Raw genomic sequence first — 23,185 nt, forward strand, 5'->3', positions numbered from 1 at the left:
TTAATTTTTGTAGAAGGAATACAGGTTGCACTTTCCCATAGAAACTCTCTTTACGGCTAAAACTGTGCCGCTTCTACTATGTAGTTTCGTAAAAAATTATATCCTAGAATAGAAAGTTGATATGCACTACTATCTAATCAAAGGTCAAAACATAGGGCTGTGCGGCATATTTCAACATTTTAATGCCCCGAACTTCTAAGAGTTTAAACTTATACTAAAAATTCTGTACTACCCCTCTCTTCACTTTGGGTCTTCATCGGAATTCAATTTCGCCGATATCCATGTGTATTTATACTGGTAACATTGCCAAGTTATGTCTCTATGAGATGAAACATAGAGATCATATCTCAGAACCAGCACGTAAACAAAACAAAATATCTATGAATATAATATATCTCCCCAAGAGGCGTGGTTTGTGAAACAGCTGTATTTACAAAGTGCACCTACACGGAGATATGGAGGTAAGTCAACAACCACCAACCAACATATATATATATACGTACTGTAAACCAACTTATTTTCGCGGATACTTTATTACGCGTTTAACCCTTTCCAGTTGACTTGGCGGCTATTTATTTTTCGCGATTTTCCTACTTTCTTGATGTTTCAATATAAGAGAAAACATAAGTTTTATATATCAATGACGATTTATATTCGCCTTATTTTTCAATTCGCGAAAGTCTCGAAAATAAATCGCTTGCGAAAATTAGTTGGTTTACAGTATACGTATATACATATATGAGGTGTTGCCATTATATTGAGAGGGAAAAGTACATGTTCCAACCCTTAATTGTGAGGAGTTAAGAATCAGATCTACTCTAACATTGTTAGGTTGATCAACTAGGCACATATATAATACTTCAGCGGCTTTTTTCACAAAAAATCTTAAGAGTAAAAATACTCGTAAGTCATACACATTTCAGTATAACTTACGATCAATTTTAATCGTAAGATTTTTTGTGAAAAGAGTCGCTGATGCCTAGTATTCCTAATTAAAGTAAATCCAAAGGACAAGGTCTAATTTGCAATTGTCACTACAAATAGGCAGACATATATGAACATGAATACATAGTGACTGTATTCTAAAAATATTATTATGTAGTTATACTATAGATAATATATACTGTACACTTAGAATACTTCATGAATTGTGTTTAGTACAAAGAAAACAAAGACTGAGCAAAAATGGACCCTACAAAACTGGGGGTGATCTCCGGTACTTAAAAGTAATTTAAGAATTAAGATTATGAATCTGATAGCATTAATCGTTACATTGTTTAGACTTTGCCGATACAGATATCCATATAGGTTGTTGAAGGTCAATATTGTAACAACGAACCAAAAGACAATTTTTCAGAACTTATTGTTTTTTTAACATTGGTGTTATTACCCGATATGACCTTGTCGATAGTGAAGTGTTCAGGTTTACTTAAAATTATGCAACATATGTGTAAGCTTCCTATGATAGAATATCAAACAATCTATGTCTGTAAACCTCCTCCAAGTTGTGATCAGATTTCAAAAGCTCTGATTCATCTGGAACTACTAGTCTATGTAATTCCTTCTCATAATGTATGAATTTTTCGTTTTGTTTGAGACGATCTTGAATAGGTGGTTCTTTCGAGTTATCTGCTGTTTCTGTCTGTTTGATAATAACGTTTTTATTCAGAACCAACTTTTCGATATGATCACGTTTGTCTGCTTCTTGTGAATATTCTCCCGGTGACTCCTTTAGTTTTAACATTGCACGGTGTATTTTCGTACAATGCTTGAACATATTTTCCCTTTCCTTTAGAAGTTCGTCTACCTTTTCAAGCAATATTGTTCTTTCCATGTCTGTAATGCGTCCTTGAAATAAGTTCCTTTCCGATATCATATAACTCTCTAAATAATCAGATTCAAGAGCTTTTTTTAGAAATATTATTGTATCTATTAATCTATCAATTAAAGAGGCATGTGAAAAATGTTGGCTAGGGTTTGTTTCTATTTCCCAGAAAACTATGTTTTTCATTATGTAAGACGACATTGCTGGGCACAGAGGTTTTAGAACTGACTTGGCCATGAGCTTAAGAAGCATATATAGCTTTGCTTGAGATTCTGTGAAAGAATATACGAGCATGATCTCAGCTTTTGTATAGCAAATCCTCCATTCAGTTAGCGGATACATGCTACCTTTATCGGAAACTGCAACTATATGTCCTTCTAATGAAGAAATTTGATGAACAAGATTATGGTCAGGCCAGTCATATTTCCTCTCCCGTTGTATCCATTTTTCTATTAAATCTGGACAAATGCAAACCATCCCCACAACAAAATCATAATTAATGAAATCATTTCCGTAGCGTTCTGCTGGACCAATTCTATCTTGTTTGGTTATTATCGTTCCATTGACATCAAACATTGGATCTGTTGTATTTGGATTGCCAATAGAAAAATCATTCATAACATATCCGTTCTCTAATTTAAGTTGGTTTTGTTCCAAGGAAGAATTCGCTTGTACGATTTTCAGTCTAGCATAACCCGGGGAACAATTCAATCTATCGATATGAAAAACAGTGTGACTGGAACACGATAGGCTAGGATTAACACAGGTCATTCCTTTTAGAATGAAAAGGCGGTCTATATCACTTTCAAAATAAAGAGCTGTTCCTTCGGCTTTACCACCAGAGGTTATAACAGGGATGGGGTATGTGATATTATGTATGTCGTCCAACTGTGTATTCTTCTCTCTACGGAAGTCAATCATTTCTTGATTGTATCCTAGTAGATCTAAGCATTTTGACAAACGTTTGCAAAATTCCATTTTAATCAATAATTTGCTGTCCATTACATCATATGAAGTACCTTAACTTTAATTTTAACATTATCACAGAACTGTATACATAAACCCGTGTTATTAGTAGCCATCATTACTTTGTCTAGTCATTTACCACCTGAAAAAGAAACGATATGTGGTATAAAGGCCAATTAGACAGTAACGGATTTATACAAAAATACTAGAGACATCTAAAGACCATTGGCTAGGAATAGAACTGACTTCCGTAGCCAGTTTTTAAAGAATCATTAACTGTCAAATTCATGTTCACCGATTCGACTCAAAATCTCATATTTTATTTATAACATACTAAACGTCTATCCAAATTAAAAAAAAGTCCTTAATTAACAATATACTAAAAAATTAAGTTTAGACATAAATAGACAAAAGAAAAAGAATAGAGAATAATAGTGTGCTAAAATATACAGTATAGAGAAAAATGAGGTAGAAAATTAAAGAATAAAGAAATGAGGGCCCCCAATCCAGACCCTCATGGTAGATGTCATCCAAATTTACAATGTTGTTTATAAAAATTAATTATTGGTATTAGAATATTGTGCTTAAGAATTTGATATTTGTGTTTCTAAAGGTTGTTAAATATGATTTTATAGAATAAATTATTTTACTTTTATTCATTGTCTCTTCATTCCAGTTATTATGTATATAATCCCTGAAAATTTCAGGGATTATACATAAACCCTAATTCTACAGATTCACTGTAACATATCAACATTTGGTGTGTATTCTAGTATAGACGCTACCTAATTTACAATCGAGATGAACGCTGAATAATGCCGTAGGATACTTGACCTGTTGCAAACATGAATATAAATACTCAGGCAAGCACGTGCGATCGTATTGTGGTAGAGTGTTTTATATCAATATTTATTTTCTTTCAGAATAATTAATATTAATTAGTAGTTTTTATTGTATGTATTTAAGAGTTCATCAATTCTTCTATTCTCTTATGCAATCTTATTTTCTTGGTATGTTATATCTTCTTAGCACTGTAGTTTTACTCTATCATCCGATTCATTAGTCAGTCAGTCATGTGTCAAGTTATCTTGTCTGCTATTGGTCATAGTCATTGAGGTTAAAGTTTTACCACACCTTTTGAATATCTTGCGAGAGACAAGCTTTATAGCATATACATACAGCAGCCATATTTGAATATTTATATTGTTCTATATTCTGGACACTTATGCAATATTTAATCAGGTCAGTTACTAATATTTAATATTTGCACTGTTTTCGCTTAGTTTGAATCTGAGAAAAAATGTTTTTTTGAATAAGTCAGAATGATTGTGCATGAATGATAGATATTTTATTTTAAAGAAGTATGTTCATGAACTCAGGGAAATAATATATCATAGATATATAAATGATTTATGTATTGGTGCAGTTATATTATTATTATAAAAGGTGCAAAGTAATGTCTTGTGAACATTATACTTATTGTTTATAAATGATACGAAGATATAATTAAGTTCATTAGACTTATGTAGGTTATATTTATATTTTGTACAGGACCAGAATATCTTGATGTTTTAATGATCTGTTGATGTTACCAAATAGGAGATAGATATAAGAAGATGTGGTATGAGTGCCAATGAGACAACATCCAAGTCACAATTTGTAAAAGTAAACCATTATAGGTCAAAGTACGGCCGTCAACACGGAGCCTTGGCTCATACCGAACAGCTAGCTATAAATGGCCCCAGAAATTATTAGTGTTAAACCATTCAAACAGGAAAACCAACGGTCTAATCTATATAAAATACGAGAAACGAGAAACACTTATGAACCACATCAACAAACGACTACCACTGAGCATCAGGTTTCTGACTTAGGACAGGTGCAAACAAATGCAGCAGGTTTAGACGTTTTAATAGGCATAGACCTATATACCAAATATTTGGTAAGATCAGTGTCTTCATTGTATTTTTAGTTTACTGTATTGTCTATGTTTGTCTATTTAATCTTAGTTCAGTATATGTACTGTTTGTGTCTTGTGAATAGTAGTTACCTGTATGTCAATAGTTACATGTAAACATTATAATAACACATAGTTCATTCATAAATCAATGAATGATTAGCGTAATATTATTGGACAGAATGAAGCACTTAATCCTGACTTGGTAAATGATTGAGTTTAATTGAATTCATACATTTCAAATATATACACTTTAATAGTATTGGTCGCGTTCAGATAGAACATATCCAGTTTATCGTATTTTATGCATATACTTTCCGTTTAATGGATTAGAGTTATATCCCATTGTATACCGTATTGTCTATGTATCAAAGGTTATGTTCTTTGTGTACTTTCAGGTTTTTGTTTTATTGATGTCGTATAAATAAACATCTATAAACTTGACGAATCATTTTATTCCGTCCAAGAACACTGTCACGTTTGGCGCCCACGTAGGTACCAAATCAATCAATGAATCATTAGCGTAATATTATTGGACAGAATGTAGTACTTAATCCTGACTTGGTATATGATTGAGTTTAATTGGATTTATACATTTCAAGTATATACACTTTATTAGTATTGGTTGTATTCAAATAGAACATTTTTATCGTATTTTATAAATGTACTTTCCGTTTAATGAATTAGAGTTTTATCCCTTTGTACACCGTATTGTCTATGTATATATTAAAGGTACTTAACATTACTTGTATTCATTTTAGGCTTTTAATTTACGTCTTATTCATTGTAGGTAATTAATACTACTTTGTATTAATATTAGGTACTTAATATATACATTTGGTACTTATTTTAGGAAATTTATCACATATTTATTTTTTTTTTATTGTAGATTATCAGCATTCATTTACTATTTCTTGTAGGATACTCATATTTTCTTTATCTATTTCAGAAAATTTTGTTTTATATTGTAGGTGCTAATATTTGTTATATTTCTTGTAGATTTAGAAAAGAGGGACGAAAGATACCAGAGGGACAGTCAAACTCATAGATCGAAAAAAAACTGACAACGCCATGGCCAAAAATAAAAAGACAAACAGACAAATAATAGTACAGATGACACAACATAGAAAACTAAAGACTAAGCAACACGAATCCCACCAAAAACTGGGGGTGATCTCGGGTGCTCCGGAAGGGTAAGCAGATCCTGCTCCACATGTGGCACCCGTCGTGTTGCTTATATTATTACAAATCCGGTAAATAGTCTAATTCGGTAGGTCACATTCGTGAAAAGGGAAGGGAATTGTGGTTACGACATAAGGAACATATCCGATATCATCTGTGAAACGGTTACTCCATAACGGGCAACCAACTCGTGATGGCGTCCGTAAAATTTACGAAGGGATGATTTCAACTTCACCATTTGGAACTCTTGGTATAATAGCTTCATTGTGAGCAGCAATCCTCTATCAAGGAAAATATGATAGGAAATACAAGCCCGGGAATATCGTATCAATTGGGAGATATATACTCCGTATGCAGGCGCTGCTGGAATGTTGCTACATAGAAATGGAAAGTTCATAATTGGGAAGCTGAAATCATCTCTTTTGTCGTAATGTTTTGTTTTTAAATGACCCTCATTGTCAATTTCTAGATGTAAGTCAAGATATGAGGCAGACTTAACTGTATCTGTAGTATCCTTTATCTCTAGTTCGATGGGATAGATTCGTTCAACATAGTCACCAAATTTTGTATTATTTAGTGAGAGAACATCATCTATATAACGGAACGTAAAGTTAAAGGATATTGCTAACTTCTTATCTTTCTTCCTAAGAAGTTCCTGTATGAAGTCAGCCTCATAATAATGAAGAAACAAGTCGGCAAGAAGAGGGGCACAATTGGTTCCCATTGGAATTCCGACAGTCTGTTGAAAAACACGTCCTCCAAACGTAACAAATATGTTGTCAATCAAGAAATCAAGCATCTTGATAATGTCAGTTTCAGAGAATTTTTTGTTTGAATCAGAGTGATTCTTTACAAAGTAGGATTTATCCCTACTCAAGACAAGATATTTGTATCTACGTTCGCCATTCTTTTTAATGAAACAAAGTAATACCAACTCTTTCAATTTGTCTTTTAGTTTGGAATGGGGAATACTTGTGTAAAGTTTAGAAAAGTCAAATGTTTAATACTATTTTTTTTAGGATATCTCTATTATAGATTCATTTATAGTTTGACATCATGTCCGATTCAGAAGAATATCAACAGCTTGTCGACACCTTGAAGCAAATGGAGATAAAACCAAAGGCGGATACACCAGAGGCATTTAAACAGTGGATTTGAGGCTTACGCATACAATTGATAATTATTTGGCACAACTTTTTGGAATTTTGGGACCTCAATGCTCTTCAATGTTTTACTTGTTTTTGGCTTTCTAACTATTTCGATCTGAGCGTCACTAATGAGTCTTATGTAGACGAAACGCGCGTCTGGCGTATCAAATTATAAGCCTGGTACCTTTGATAACTATTTACACCACTGGGTCGATGCCACTGCTGGTGGACGTTTCGTCCCCGAGGGTATCACCAGCCCAGTAGTCAGTACTTCGATGTTGACATGAATATCATTTATATGGTCATTTTTATAAATTTACTGTTTGCAAAAGTATGAATTATTCGAAATACTAAGGATTTTCTTATCCAAGGCATAGATTACCTTAGTCGTATTTGGCACAACTTTTTGGAATTTTGGGTCCTCAATGCTCTTCAACTTTTTACTTGTTTTGGCTTTCTAACTATTTCGATCTGAGCGTCACTGATGAGTCTTATGTAGACGAAACGCGCGTCTGGCGTATCAAATTATAAGCCTGGTACCTTTGATAACTATTTACGTATAGACTTGAGGGGGTTGAGAAAGAGCATAATCCTGATGAACTACCAAAGGTGAAAGCAACATCAAAGCAGGCCATTGATAATGAGAAAGGCGAAATCTGAACTTGCTGCAACACTAAAGCAAATCAACACACACCTTGAACATCTAGAATCTGGACAACAATATAAGCACCAAGATCAAACAAAACATCAATAAGACACACAACCACAGCCGTACCAACAGACATTTGGTCAAATATAAAAAAAGAAGATGTGGTATGATTGCCAATGAGACAAATCTCCACAAGAGACCAAATGACACAGAAATTAACAACTATAGGTCACCATACGGCCTTCAACAATGAGCAAAGCCCATACCGCATAGTCAGCTATAAAAGGCCCCGAAATCACAAATGTAAAGCAATTCAAACGAGAAAACTAACGGCCTAACTAATGTACAAAAAAATTAACGAAAAACAAATATGTAACACAGCAACAAACGACAGCCACTGAGTTACAGGCTCCTGACTTGGAACAGGCACATACATACATAATGTGGCGGGGTTAAACATGTAAGCGGGATCCCAACCCTCCCCTAACCTGGGACAGTGGTGTAAAAGTACAACATAAGAACGAACTATAAAAATCAGTTGAAAAAGGCTTAACTCATCAGATGGATACAAATAGAAATACATACAACAAAAAACATGTTGACGTGACCGGGTACTTGTACATCCCAACAACAAAAAGTACAGATCTGAGAGTACTCGCAGCTACTGACAGCTAGTTCAAAGCCAATAACAACTAATATGAAAAATCATGCTTCTGAGGCTAAATTATCAATCAGTACACATCCAACATCCAATGGATTTAGTATAAAGACGCCATAAACAGTAAGAGAAAAACTGACCTTGTGCAATGCCAAGATACAGGAGTCGACAGATTGTAGATCCATGAAATTGCATATGTATATAACAATAATATCTAGTTTGCTTTTAATTTCCTGATAACAAAATCAATATTAATACCAATAAAAACAATATTCAAAGACCTAATGACGGTATTGAATTGGTAACCTTTTAGGATAAGTTTATTTAAAGGATCGATAAGTTTACCAGGATCGTTTCTAAATTTCCGGGCACGGTAAACAACATATCCGTAAAAATGAGGATGTGCTATCCCGTTTGAAATAAGTTTTCTACAGTTACAACCGAACTTCAAAACCAAATCTTTACATCTATAGAAGAATTTAGTAAAAGTTTTAAGTAATTTGTGGTAACGAAATCCCTGACTGAATAATTTACCAGAAATACATAGATTACGTTCGTTAAAATCTAAAACGTCACAACAGACACGGGCATAGCGAACAAGTTGTGAATTATAAACACCGTAAGATGGTGCCAAAGGAACATCACCATCCCAAAAAAGAAAATTAACAATAGGGAACGAAAAATCGTGCCTTTTGTCGTACATTTTAGTGTGGAGTTTCCCGTGTAAAACTGAAATATCTAAATCTAGGAAAGGACAGTTATTAGCGTTTGATTTTTTTAGAGTAAATTCCTTTGGGTACATTTCGGCAGTATATTTAGAGAATTCTTGATTATTTAACGAAAAAAATATCATCAAGATAACGGTAGGTGTTGTTGAATTTATCAATTAAATGCAATTTAGACGGGTCTTTTCTGAGTTTGGTCATAGAAGTCAGGATATCATCAGGTAGAGATACTAGAGGAACATAAGGAGAGGACAGCATTCACCCTGGAACCTCTTGTACTCTTCGAGTAAAACCGGATGCCGTTCGGACTTGCTTGCGCCCCCGCCATTTATCAACGTCTTATGCAGAGATCTTCACATGCGTATTTGTTGCGTTTTCATAGACGATATCATCATATTTGCTAAAACATATGAGGAACACCTAGTACGACATGAGATGGTCTTCGACAGATTTCGACAAGCAAACTTGAAGCTTTGTCATCGATATGTTCTTTCTTTCAACCTAAAATTAAATACATTGGACATATCGTATCTTAAGAAGGAGTAGAAACAGATCCAGAGAAATTTGAGAAAGTTATGAATTGGCCTGCTTCAAAGTCACCTGAGACGAACGTAGATTCATCGGATTTGTAGGATATTACCGCAAGTTCACCCGTAACTTCAGTCAAATAGTAAAGCCACTTACCTCCATCATGTTCACTTCAAATGTTAAGAAAGGAAAGTAAGTAGACTGAGAAACAACAACAACAATCATTTCAGCGTACTGATAAGCAAGAAACAGCTTTCACATCATTAAAGCAACTGTTATCTTCAGCACCGATACTTGGATATGTTGATTACTAGTACTCCAAACCATTTGAAATGCACACTGATGCCAGGGGTCAAGGCCTTGGTGCCGTACTATACCAGGGGCAAGATGGGCATCAAAGTGTAATTTCATATGCTAGCAAAGGTTTAACAAAAACAGAACAGAACTATCCAGCACATAAGATAGAATTTCTTGCTTTGAAGTGGTCAATAACTAACAAGTTTCACGATTAACTGTATGGACACAAGTTTAGAGTACTCACAGACAACAACCAGCTCACATATGTACTCACGTCTGCAAAACTAGATGCTACTGGACACCGTTGGCTCGCTGCACTAGCTGCATACGATTTCGATATCATCTACCGTCCAGGCAAGACAAATACAGATGCAGATGCAGATGCAGATGGACTATCCAGATTGTCAACCATCATCCAAGATTCCATCAAAGCAATATGGGGATGTATACGTACTCCGTTGATCGACTCCTATGCCATATCACCAGATTCAGTCAAAAGTACAAGCTATGGATCCACTGCTTCACACATGGATAACACAACTGAAATCTGGACAGAAACCAGCAAAAGGAAAGATTACCCCAAGTCCACTGAATAAACAGTTCAACCATATCAGAATACTAGATAATATACTTGACCGAGAGATTACCTTCGACGAAAAGATACATCATCAGCTATTACTACCGTCCTCACACATCAAGATAGTTTTGGAAGCACTTCATGATGAAATGGGTCATCCAGGCAAAGATAGAACCACCAGTCTGATTAGAAAAGGTTTTCACTGGCCTGGGATGAACAAAGATATTGAGGACTGGATTCAACATTGTGAAAGATGCATTAGTAGAACAAAAGATCCAGGAAGAGCACCACTGGTCAACATAACAAAAACTCAGCCAATGGACATTATTTGCATTGATTACCTTACTCTAGAACCATCAAAGGGAGGAATTCGAGACATCTTGGTAATCACCGACCACTTTACAGGCTATACCAACACGCAACCAGACTGCAAATACAACTGCAGAAGCATTACTAAACAACTTCAGCGTGCATTATGGTTTACCTAACATAATTCACTCAGATCAAGGTCCATCTTTTGAAAGTTACATCATTCAGGAACTTTGCCGTCTAACAGGAATAAGTCAAGAACCACACCATACCATCCGATGGGCAACGGCATGACTGAGAGATTTAACAGAACATTACTGTCAATGCTTGGAACTTAACCGCCAAAAGGTAAAACTAACCGGAAAGCTTATGTGGCTCCGTTAGTTCATGCGTACAACTGCACTCGATACGAAGCAACTGGCCAATCACCATACTTTCTAATGTTTGGCCGACAACCAAAGCTTCCCATTGATCTAGCATTTGGACTTGTAAAAGAGAAAGATAGAAAAAAACGAACAAAGTATATCCAAGAATTGAAGAACAGACTAGTCGACGCATATAAGCATGCTTCAGAATCAGCAAAGAAAGCACATGAAAAGCAGAAAGAACAGTACGACTTGCATGTGAGAGGGGCAGTCGTAGAAGAAGGCGATAAAGTACTGGTAAAGAGAGTTGCGTTTGATGGCAAACATAATAAGTTGAGCAACAAATGGGAGAACGATAACTACATTGTACTAGAACAACCGAACAAAGATATACCCGTCTGCGTGGTACAGAAATATAGTGGTGAGGGACAGGAATATCTTACTACCTGTGGGATACACTTCACAACGTCAACCACCAACGATAGAACCACCAAGACCAATACCTAGAAGAAGAACAAGATTGAGAACAAAAGTCACCAAGAACTTGTACACCGACCTGACCACATAGGATAGCGATAGTGATGATAAAGGGATATGGGAACTTCAAAGACCAATTGTTCACTACACTCCATCCAGTGTTGATGATGATACAGAGAGTCTTGATATGGATCCAGAAGTAGTATTGCCTCCTGAGCCAGATGGGGACGCCCACTTCTCATATACAGTTGAAACTGAAGACGGCTTGGGGGGTATTTAGAAGCGCTTCCGATGACACAGAATTACAGGAACTAGATCCTGTAGTTTAAGATGAAGAGCAAGAGACGCTTGATCCAGCTCATGTTGAAGATGATACAGCTCCGGTTTTACCTCGTTGAACTGGTCGAAAGAGAACATAATCTAAGTTGTTACAGTCTGGTGATTTTGTGTCGTAGTCTGCAGTTCCTCCTACTGTTACACCTGCTGAGTGGAGACAGAAGGCAGCTTATCTATCCAGCTGTATTGACAGAGGTTTATTTTCAGGGATAGAGCCAGAAGCAGGGAAGGCTTTATTGGCCATTCTGACTACCTCTGACCATTGATGTTTTATATTTCAGTTATACTTTTGATACTATTAATATTATATTTTATATTAATATAATATTTCAGTGGATTATCCTGATTGATTTCTACACTGTTATAAGTGATTGCAGTATCAATAAATTGAAGCATCATATATAATACTATTTCATTTTTCTTTTTCTTAAATATTATGTTTTAGAGTCTGAAATGACGTGGACGTCATTTGAGATGCCAGAGGAGTATGTGGTAGAGTGTTTTATATTAATGTTCATTTTCTTTCAGAATGATTAATATTAATCAGTAGTTTTATTATATGTATTTAAGAGTTCATCAATTCTTCTATTCTCTTGTGCAATCTTATTTTCTTGGTATGTTATATCTTCTCAGTACTGTAGTAATGTGGAGTACAACGGTTATAACAAGCAAACACGATAATCAAGAGAATTCCGAATGATCGGGGTTTCCCTCAGAGTTAATATAGACAGCCAAACTGACAGACATGTTCCCTGATCGTAGGAGTCTGGAATTTGGTGCTGTAGACGAAACCTTATAACTCTCAACCTAAGAGTATTCAGAGATACTCTTGGGTAAGTTGTATATATGAATTAATATACTTAAGGCACCACAAATTAGTGTCAGAAGTGTTTGACGAGCTCACTGTTTGTTGACATTATCTGGCAGCAAATTTTTAAAATTTTCAAATCTGAGAAAAGAAAAAAACTTGTTTTCTCTTTTATTTAAAGAGATATATGATAAAAAGTGATTAGTATTATACACGTTGTAATGTGTGTTGAGATCATACATTATATTCAATACATGTTTTTGTTGTTTTCAGTAGTCAAGTGACATTTTGATCATTACGTGACATAATATTCATTCGCGTACTTTGAGAAATCACATATTTATTTTGTTTTGGATCGTTAATTTTGTACGTAAAGGTTTTTTACTACGTAGATCTGAATTGGTGAAACTTACAGCATCACGTGTTATTTTGCGTAAATACATTTTGGTGTGTGCACATCAGAATACTACAGAATGTTACATCCAATGAATATCAACACAGCTACAGCTGAAGAACTCAAGAGTATAAAAAATATTGGCCCGAAGAGAGCTGCAATAATTAAGGCTGCTAGACAGGAGAAAGGACAACATACCAAAGAAGATTTGAAATTACTTGAAGGCATCCCTAACACCATATGTGAATCATTAGTAAACGAAAGAGCAATTGTTGTGGAACTACCAGAACATACCACTAAAGACATAGATCCACTGCAAAGAGTTCGTGAATAAGAGGATGAAATGAGCGGCATGAATGCAATAATGAAACAAAGAATGCAAGAAAAGCAAGTAGCGTTACAAGCAATACAACACCAAATGCAACTTATGCAAGATGAGTTTGAAGCAAGACTAACTAAACAAAATGAAAAAAATTCAGAAATGCCTTGAGCAAATGCAACATGACCATAAGGAAAATACAGAGGCAATGTCAATGGACTTTGAAGAAAGAGAACATGAGATGCGAGAAGAAATTAGGATGCGAGACAACAGAATTAAACAGGCAGATGAAATTAAGCTCACCATTGAGAGAATTGAGAAGCTATTTCCATCAGGAATTACAGTAAACAAGAGGACAGAAAACCGTCAATTACGACACTGAAGTCAGGACCTGGATATACCCAAAAAGGTAATTTACAGGACAGGGGTGAAAAGAGAGTTGAGGGACCATCTGCCCCAAAGATGGCAACCTATGATGGAAGAACAAATTGGCGACCTTATTTTCTACAGTTCAGTCACATTGCCAACAGATAAAAATGGACACCACAACACATGCTTGATAAATTGATAGAATGTTTGAGGCACAAGGCACTGATATTTTACAGCGTGAAAGCCAAAGGAGTGCAAGAAGACTATAACAAACTCTATAACAAATTGAATGAACGTTTTCGAAGACGGGACCTACCTCATATAATAAGAAGATAGTTGCAGGACTTGAAACAGGACCAAGATGAGACACTTGAAGAATACACAGACAGAACGCAAGACATTGCAATTGATGTGTATCCTGATACACCAGAAGAATTTGTAGAAATTTTGGCCATGGTTGCATTCCTGAAAGGATGTATAGACAAAAAGGCAGCTCTCACAGCGATGAACAAGAATCCAAATACATTAGATGTGTCAATGCAGTATGTGAAACGCGCCATAACAAAACAAAGAATTATTCTTGGAGTTAAAAAGAGTTGAGATGAAAAAGCTAAATTTGATGATGATAAAGAAGAAATTCCAGCAAAATCAGACCTTTGTATAAGAAATGTAAAATTTGCTGATCGAGAGAATAACCCAACCATTGCAAATTTGGACCAAGGACTGAAAAAGACAGAAAAGGGGTTAGAGGAAACTAGAACAATGGTTAAAGAGATCTGGAAATATTTGACCAGCAACAGGTCAAAATCACCACCTCGACAGTTTCAGAATTCACCTGTGAACATCATCGGGGCGGAAACAGAGATACAAACTGCTTAAGCTGTAGTAAACCAGGACATTTTGCAAGAGATTGTCGAAGAAGAAGTAGGAGCAACTCATCTGGTGGGAATCGGTCAAGGTCACCATCAACAAGGAGACAGTTAAACTGGAACGGACTGAAGATATAGACCGATCTTCAGTTCACCAATGAGATACTGGCCAACCACCACCTGTGACGATCAGAGAAATATACATGTATAAAGGAAAGACACAGATTGAGGCAAAGACTATGTATATTCCAGTACTAGTAAATGGTTTAAAGAGTAATGGAGTAATTGATAGTGGTGCTCAAGTGCCAATACTTAATACAGAGCTATTTAGAAAACTACGAACCAAGCCAAAGCTATCGGACACTGTTGTTGTTAAAGTTATCAGTTCATTAGAACAATTTAAGCAGAAGTTGCAGAAAATGTAGACTTAGAAATAGGAAGATCACAGATAGAGTGTAACATGCTAGTAGCAGAAATAAAGATGAGCTAATTCTTGGTTTAGATTTCTTGGAAACTAACAGAGTTATTGTTGACCATGTACAATATACAATAACATTGAACAAAGAAATAATACCAGCGACAGAAATGTCAAGTACTGGAATAGGGGATGTTAAAGTTTATAGAGCAGTAGTAGCGGAAACGACTGTTTTTACCACCATACAGTTCAACTTGATACCAAACCAGAAGGCGATATTGTTATACAACCATCACCAAACCTTGGAAAATTTTTATCACCAAACTCCTTGTGTAAACCAGAGAAAGATATTTATCCTTTAGTGAGGAAACCAACAGACAAAGAGACAAGTCTAAAGAAAAAACATTATTTGGAACGGGAATTGAATTACAGATGCTATTTGGTGAAGATAGATTTGAACAATGTACAGCAAAGATCAGAAAGGTGAATATAACCAATATGACAACTGCCAGACAATCTAACTGAACTATACGAACGGTCCATACGAAAACTTAAGGAGTATGAAGCAGCAAAATAAATTAGACAAATATTTGCAATTACTTGCAGGGGCAATCAGAGCACCACCGAGCAGACAGACAGGTTTTTCTGCAAATTTTTGGATGTTTGGTAGAGAGGTTAACCAACCTTTTAGTTTTATCTTTTAGACATTTGGTTGTAAACCAACACGAAAAAGAGACTGTAAAATACATACAAGATCTAATTATTTCGCTGAATTTAATACATGATATTGCTAGGGATAATCTTAAATCAGCACAGCAACGACAAAAGAGAGATTATGATCTCAGGTCAAATTTAAAACCTACTACATAGGGGACGCTGTTTACAATGCAAACGTGATTCAGTTACTAAAATCGGACAGTCTAGAAGACTTAAATCGCCATGAAAAGGACCCTATATAGTCACTAAATTAATAAATCCAGTTTTGTTTCAAATAAGCGACAGAAAGAAAAACTGGAGCGTACACCATGATCGCTTGAAAATATGTACAGACGGCGAAGTTCCGGTGTGGCTACAACGGAAAAGATCTGACCTATGTAAACAGATCCAAGAAACAGATGCAACAATCCCTGAAGATACAGATATCAATTTTGAATCATTATTTGACGAGTCGAGTCTAATCACATCGGAAATTCCGATGTACCGTGATGCGTCGATAAAAACATCGGCTGTTCCGATGTACCATAATACTGCAGTGGAAACATCGGATGTTCCGATGTACCTTAATGACACTTCAACGGAAGACGCTATCCGCATAAGATACTCGCTTAATCTCCAAAACAAGACAGAAGATGGACACAGAATCGTCATTAAAAATTTGAATGACCTCGATATTGTTCAGGAGATAGATGATAACGTTATCTACGATTTTGCGACGATGACAGGGATGCTTATATGCAAGAATATTTAACAGAAGAATCAAAAGAACATGAAGAACAAAGCGGAAAGTTAAGAAGCCCGCTTATTTGTGTGACTATGTTGAATAATGTATAGACAAGATGTTGATATTATCGGACAGAATGCAGCACTTAATCCTGATTTATACATTTCAAATATATACACTTTAATTGTCTTGGTTTATATTCAGATAGAACATAGCCAGTTTATAGTATTTTATACATGTACTTTCCGTTTAATTGTTTAGAGTTATATCCCTTTGTGCACCGAATTGTCTATGTATTTATGTTTTGTTATTTGTGTACCTTCAGGGTTATTTATTAATGTCGTTAATAAACATCTATAAACTTGACGAATCATTTTATTCCTTCCAAGAACCCTGTTACAGTATAATGGCGATTTTTCTAGGTCTTTTTTTATTCATGTCATAGATTAAAAAAAAATATGTATTGTGGACAGAATCAGTCAACAAAACGGATCTTCACGGTGACTGCCTTGTTTCACTTTTTAATGTTGACATTCTTTTCTTTTTAATAACTGAATATGCTTAGCCCATGCGTAACCAATTCCCAGTTAAGGGAGGTAAAATTGAAGTTCAAATGAATACAGATTGAAATTATTTGAATAATTGACTAACAAGCTAATATCAAAAAAATATTTCACAATTGCGTTTTTATAAATGTTTGAAACAAACAAAATCACATTCTGATTGTTTTGTAAACTTCGTAGCTAGTGCCTTTTTACGACCTTCAATTGTTTGATAGCTGTCATATCAGTTTTTATAAATCTGTCTGTAAAACAGATGGTATTGTACATACATCGCTGAAGATATAATAATTGTCGAAATCCTCATATGGTACAGTAAAATTGGTACCGTTAAAGTAACTTGAAATAAATATATATTTTTTAAAAGGTTTAAACAATTGCGCATGCGCACAATGTACATTACATAAAGTAAAAGCTTTAAAAAATTGCAGATCCTTGAAGGCAAATTTTTACAAAAGGTTCACAAAATCGGTTTTTAAAGTCCTATCATTAAACAACAGTAAAATTGTCCTTCTTAACCATTTTTTATTTTTGGTTACGGTAAATCTTTTTTCAATGTTTTCTTATAAGACACGTAAGGATATGATATTTTGCTATGTGTAATAGAATACATTATATAAAGCGGAAAGTTTTTTTATTATAATATCCGACTATTCCTTGGAACAATTCATCGAACGCAGGCCAACTCGTGAATATTTTTGCAGTGTGCCCTTATGGCCAGCACTGCAGGTTAGTTTTTTTGTCGGTTTTGCAACTAGTAGCTTGACACTAGTAGAGTTTTCAACTTATGTATACACCGTAAAATTAGGTATTTATTTCGTTAGCTATTTAAAATAAGTGTGGTGAATTTTGTACCGTTTGTATAATTCAGATTTTTGTTATTGGCTTATCATATATTTCAACTTTATATGACAGTCAAGTAGTGTATATTCGATTATATGTTTTTTTCATATACTATATTGCTGCTACATAAACAGAATTAAATTCAATTTTTATTTCCTCTTTCGAAGGGTATAAATTATGAAAGGTGTTCAGTGTTTATTTCAGCCATGGAAATTCAATCTGATATTCCAAATTGTACAATAGCGAACATTTCAGGAAACGTTTTCCCTTTTTAGCATATGAGTTAGTCCCCGGTTTGTATAGGGGTTCGTGTTGTGCAATCTTTGGTTTTCTGTGTTGGTTATATGGAATTTTCTTTGTCTGTGCTTCTTTTTTCCCCTTTATGTCATTGTGGTGTCTTTGTTCTACTTAAATATTTCTGATTGCAATCTTTAGTTCACCTACATCTTTTTACCAAAGAAATGTTTCTCTTTTAAAGAACCACACTGATCCAATTAACATATACACCGATGTGGAGAGTATAAAAATGTTGGATTTGACAATCCTTCATGTTGAGTTTTGCGGATTGATATATATTCGATATGCCAATACGCCCTAGCTAGCAGATATTATTTTGTACTGATATGCTTATATATCTATATGGAGTTATTTTCCTACAGAAAAAGTAAAATAACAAAAAACTCCAAGGAAAATTCAAATCGGAAAGTCCCTTATCAAATGACAAAATCAAAAGCTCAAACACATTAACAAATGGAAAACAACTGTCATATTCCTGACTTGGTACAGGCATTTCCTTATGTATAAAATGGTGGATTAAACCTGGTTTTATAGCTATCGAAGCCTCTCACTTATATGAAAGTCGCATAAAATTCCATTATATTGATAACAATGTGTGATGAAAACAAACAGACATAATAGGTAAAAATGTCAAAAATAGAGGTACAGTAGTCAACATTGTGTTATAATCTTAATCACTATAAAAACAAACATATATATCAACAAAGAAAAAACAAAATGGCATATAGACAAAGCACGTAAGCAAAAATGAAAAACAAGAATACAAAACATGACCAAGGCACAACAACACAATGGCGGGATGCATAAGTACCGAGCCACGCCAAAAGGATATTACCAAAAATGGAATAAACAGTAAAGGTTAATAATTTACAAAGACAAATGAAAGAACACTTTAACACGTAATTAAGATGACGTCAACGTCAGTACCTAGAATCTACACTTCAAACCATCATGAATAATTTGTGAAGTTGATACGGAATATTTATCAACAAGGTATTGGTATCTTCCGATGAACTTTTTTTAGAAAAACGACGAGACGATAGGTCTTTCTTTTGAAGAATCAACCCGGACGATACCAAGTTTCAATGAATTTTGCTTCAAGGCATAAAATAATGACCTGTGTAAGGCCATTATTTTTCATGATTAGAATGCAAACTCTAATTTACTTAAACATTCAATTTGTTTGATAGTTATTGTTAGTTGTTGTCAATTGTAGTTTTACTATTTAATTTCCATCTGTGATAGGTTTAAGGCAGAAGCAATCCTTCCCTCCTTTTGTTATACTCAAATATCAAAAGTCGTCGTTGACCCACATTTTATTTAATCCCGATTCTCAATTTGAAAAAGAATTGTATTGTCAGACAAAAGAAAGAAAACAATTATTCTGAATAGTTCGTTAAAATTTGTTGAAAAAATACTCAGCTTTTCCACGATAAAAATGTAATGAAATAAAAGAAAATAACATAGCATACCCCATTCATAAACTAAGTTGATAAATACAATAAATTACTTACAAAGTGACTTGTATTTTTCATACACCGTAACAATTTATTTGTGTCTTGCTTAATGAGAGCTTTTTCTATAAAAATGAGAATCGTAGATATAAATTTCTTGTTTTTAGGTTATAAAAATTCTTATTTTGTGAAGAACCACTGATTCTATCAGAAAATACACAGAAGATGATATTATCAAAATGCTGGACTTATTAATCGACAATATATTTGTTGAGTTTGGAGGATTGATATTTCAACAGACAGTCGGTTTCCAATGGGTACTAATTGTGCACCCCTTCTGACTGATTTGTTTTTGTAGTCGTATGAAGCTGAATTCATTCCGAACCTTCTAAAAGAAAAAAAGAAAAAGCACCTAGCGAAATTCTTTAATTTTACTTTCAGATATATTGATGATGTCCTATCACTGAATAACCCATATTTCAGTTAGTACTTGCATCTCATATATCCCAGTGAACTTGAAATTCAGAATACTACTGATACGAGAAGGACTGCTTTATACCTTGATCTTTTCCTCAATATTGACACAGACTTCACACTAATATCTATGACAAACGGGATGATTTCAACTTCCCAATTATCAATTTCCCATTTCTCAGCAGTAACATACCCTCTGCTCCGTCGTATGGTGTTTACATATCTCAATTGATACGTTATGCTCGTGCATGTTAACACTATACGGACTTCATATACAGGAGTGTGCTCCTTACGCAGAAACTGCTCCAACAAAGTTATGAGGAGGAAAGATTAAAAATGACACTCCGTAAATTTTGTGGACACCATCACGAATTGGTTGATCTATACAATGTTTCTGTGTCTAAACTAACTAACTAACGACATTTCTACCACGTCTTAGATTGTGGCTTACCATCTACGTCGTCTGTCTGCTATGTACCGAACGTGACCTATTCCCGAATATGACTGTTTTGTCGAGTGTTATTTCGCATTGCTATACGACGTGTCTCAGTATTTATACATCCAACATTCATGTATTTTGTTATGATGTTTCTTTTGTAAGTACGGTTGGATATTGTGTTATGTCTTATCGTTTGTATTTTCGGTACATTTCACATATGTCTTACTTGTCAGTATAGTCGAGTTAATTTCCATTTTCCATGGATAAAGTATTGTATTAGTCCAAATAATGATGACGGCTTCACAGTATTAATTTAGAATAGCCTTACAAGACCGTCATAAGCATGATAATCATTTGGACTAGTATTGTGAAAATTATTGTGAATTTTTGGATCTCGTTCAATATAATTGTATGAATTTCAAGATTATACAAACGTCACAATAATACGTCACTTTTTGTGGCGTTGATCTATTCATGTGACGTGCAGTTTTTGGTGTCCTGTGCTGTCGGTAATGGGAGATCTCCGTTGTAATTCTTCGGTTTACATGTTGTCATGTTCTATTATATTATTTATTTATGCATTTCTCTGTGGTAAGTGTTCTTGCGTTTGTTTGTACTGCATTCCTGTCAGGTAGTGTTGTCATTTTAGCGATATTTTTTAACATTGCCATATAAGCAGGAGGTTTGGCTAGCCATAAAACCAGGTTCAACCCACCATTTTTTCTTAAAATGTCTTGTACCAAGTCAGGAATATGGCAGTTGTTATCAAATAGTCCGTTTCTATGTATGTTGGCGTTTGTTTTTGTTACAGTTCAGTGTTTCTGTTGTTCCGTTGTTTTCCTCTTATAGTTGATGTGTTTCCCTTGGTTTTAATTGTTACCCGGGTTTGTTTTCTCTTAATCGATTTATGACTTTTGAACAGCGGTATACTACTGTTACCTTTATTCATGGAGTCACATTAATATTTTTATGGAAACTGGATCATGATTTCTGAAGTTTATATCTAGATTAATTGGTGAGTTTTCGATCACAATAGTATCGTATTAAAACGTGAAAGCATCAAAAAAGAATATCCCACTTAAGTGTGGTCGGTAAAATAGGATGCAAATTGTGCATTTTTGCAGAAAATAAGATTTTTGTACGGTATATAAGTCAGATAATACATATTTTAAGAATTTTCTAGTCTTTTAACACACCTTGGGGTGTCAGAATTGCCCAAAGAAAGACTCCCTACGGTCGGTCTTTCATTTGATGAACTCTGACACCCTCGCTATGTTATACGAAAAGAAAAATCTTTAAAAATATGCATTATCTATTACAGAGTTTATACAAATATATTCTTAAACACAAAAGGAAATCATCAGCCAAATGTCTATTTTTTTTAGATACATCAATGCTTTTTCTCAATAATCCTTATTTTCAATATGTACCTTAATATCTGTGAACTCGAAATAAGACCAAAACAGAAACAGGAAAGACGGCTTAGTGACGGATTTTTTTAACGAAATTGAGGCCGATGGACAAATGAAACATACGCAGCTATACAAGTCACAGTAAGGGTAGACAACTCTGTCGGTACAGATCGTCTGGTATAGGGTTGATAAATTTTTACATTTGATTTTTGTGCACTTTATCTCTACACTATGATAATTTCGGTAAAAACTTTGTCAAATAAAATTACAAAAAAAAAATCCAAAATCATTTGCATCTAGTTTAAGCTTAATCTTTTTTTTTTTAATCAAATAACACATTTTACAAACAGAAAATGAAAGCAAATCGATGTATTTTACAATTGATATCTAATTTATAAAAAAAAAGCTGTTAAAACATTAGGAAGCTGATATATAAATATCTAATTTTTTTTATTATTATTGTCTGATATTTTATCCAGTGTGATAGAATTTGATATTTGGAAGAATTTTCCCGGGGCAAAATATGTTGTATATTACTTTAAAACTCTGTAAATAACTTTGTACACGGGGTGATTAGATCAAGTATTGGTAATTTGGTTTGGCATACGTTTCCTGTGTAATACCTGAATGATTGTTAAATGTAGACGTTATAGCTTGCTGTTCGGTGTGAGCAAAGGCTCCGTGTTGAAGGCCGTAATTTGACCTATAATGGTTTACTTTTACAAATTGTGACGACTTGGATGGAGAGTTGTCTCATTGGCACTCATACCACATCTTCTTATATCTATTTATCTACATGTCTGAAACTTGTACGGCTTACCTGTTGTTTTACCTTTCTCAGAGACATACATATACATGCTGATATAGGTCTGTGCCTTTCTATATCTTTCTTCAGATGTTGAAGTATGTATATTCCCAAGTCAGGAGCCTGCAGTTCAGTGTTTGTCGTTGGTTCATGTCTGTGATATTTATTTTTCGTAAACTGTTTTGGTATAAATTAGGCCGTTAGTTTTCATATTGAATTTTTTGATATTATTCATGTCGGGGTCTTTTATAATCGACTATACGTCATGGGTTTTTTCTCATTGTTGA

General features: G+C 34.5%; 1 protein-coding gene across 3 annotated transcripts in view; it reads right to left on the minus strand.

Annotated features, from left to right (window-relative positions):
• Positions 1 to 1,346: 1,346 nt before the first annotated feature.
• Positions 1,347 to 23,185, minus strand: part of LOC127704565 (uncharacterized) — a 42,055-nt gene continuing 20,216 nt past the window's right edge. For 2 of the 3 annotated variants that reach the window (XM_052208684.1, XM_052208686.1), the window contains exon 2: positions 1,347 to 2,933. In XM_052208684.1, coding sequence (XP_052064644.1) covers positions 1,460 to 2,827 — 1,368 coding nt within the window. In that variant the 5' untranslated portion in view covers positions 2,828 to 2,933 and the 3' untranslated portion in view covers positions 1,347 to 1,459. Of the gene's footprint in view, positions 2,934 to 22,913; positions 23,066 to 23,185 lie in introns of those variants that run through there. The other variant, XM_052208685.1, reaches the window with a different exon arrangement.

Source organism: Mytilus californianus, unplaced genomic scaffold (genome assembly GCF_021869535.1).
Source record: "Mytilus californianus isolate M0D057914Y unplaced genomic scaffold, xbMytCali1.0.p SCAF_6, whole genome shotgun sequence".
Classification (NCBI taxonomy): Eukaryota; Metazoa; Mollusca; class Bivalvia; order Mytilida; family Mytilidae; genus Mytilus; species Mytilus californianus.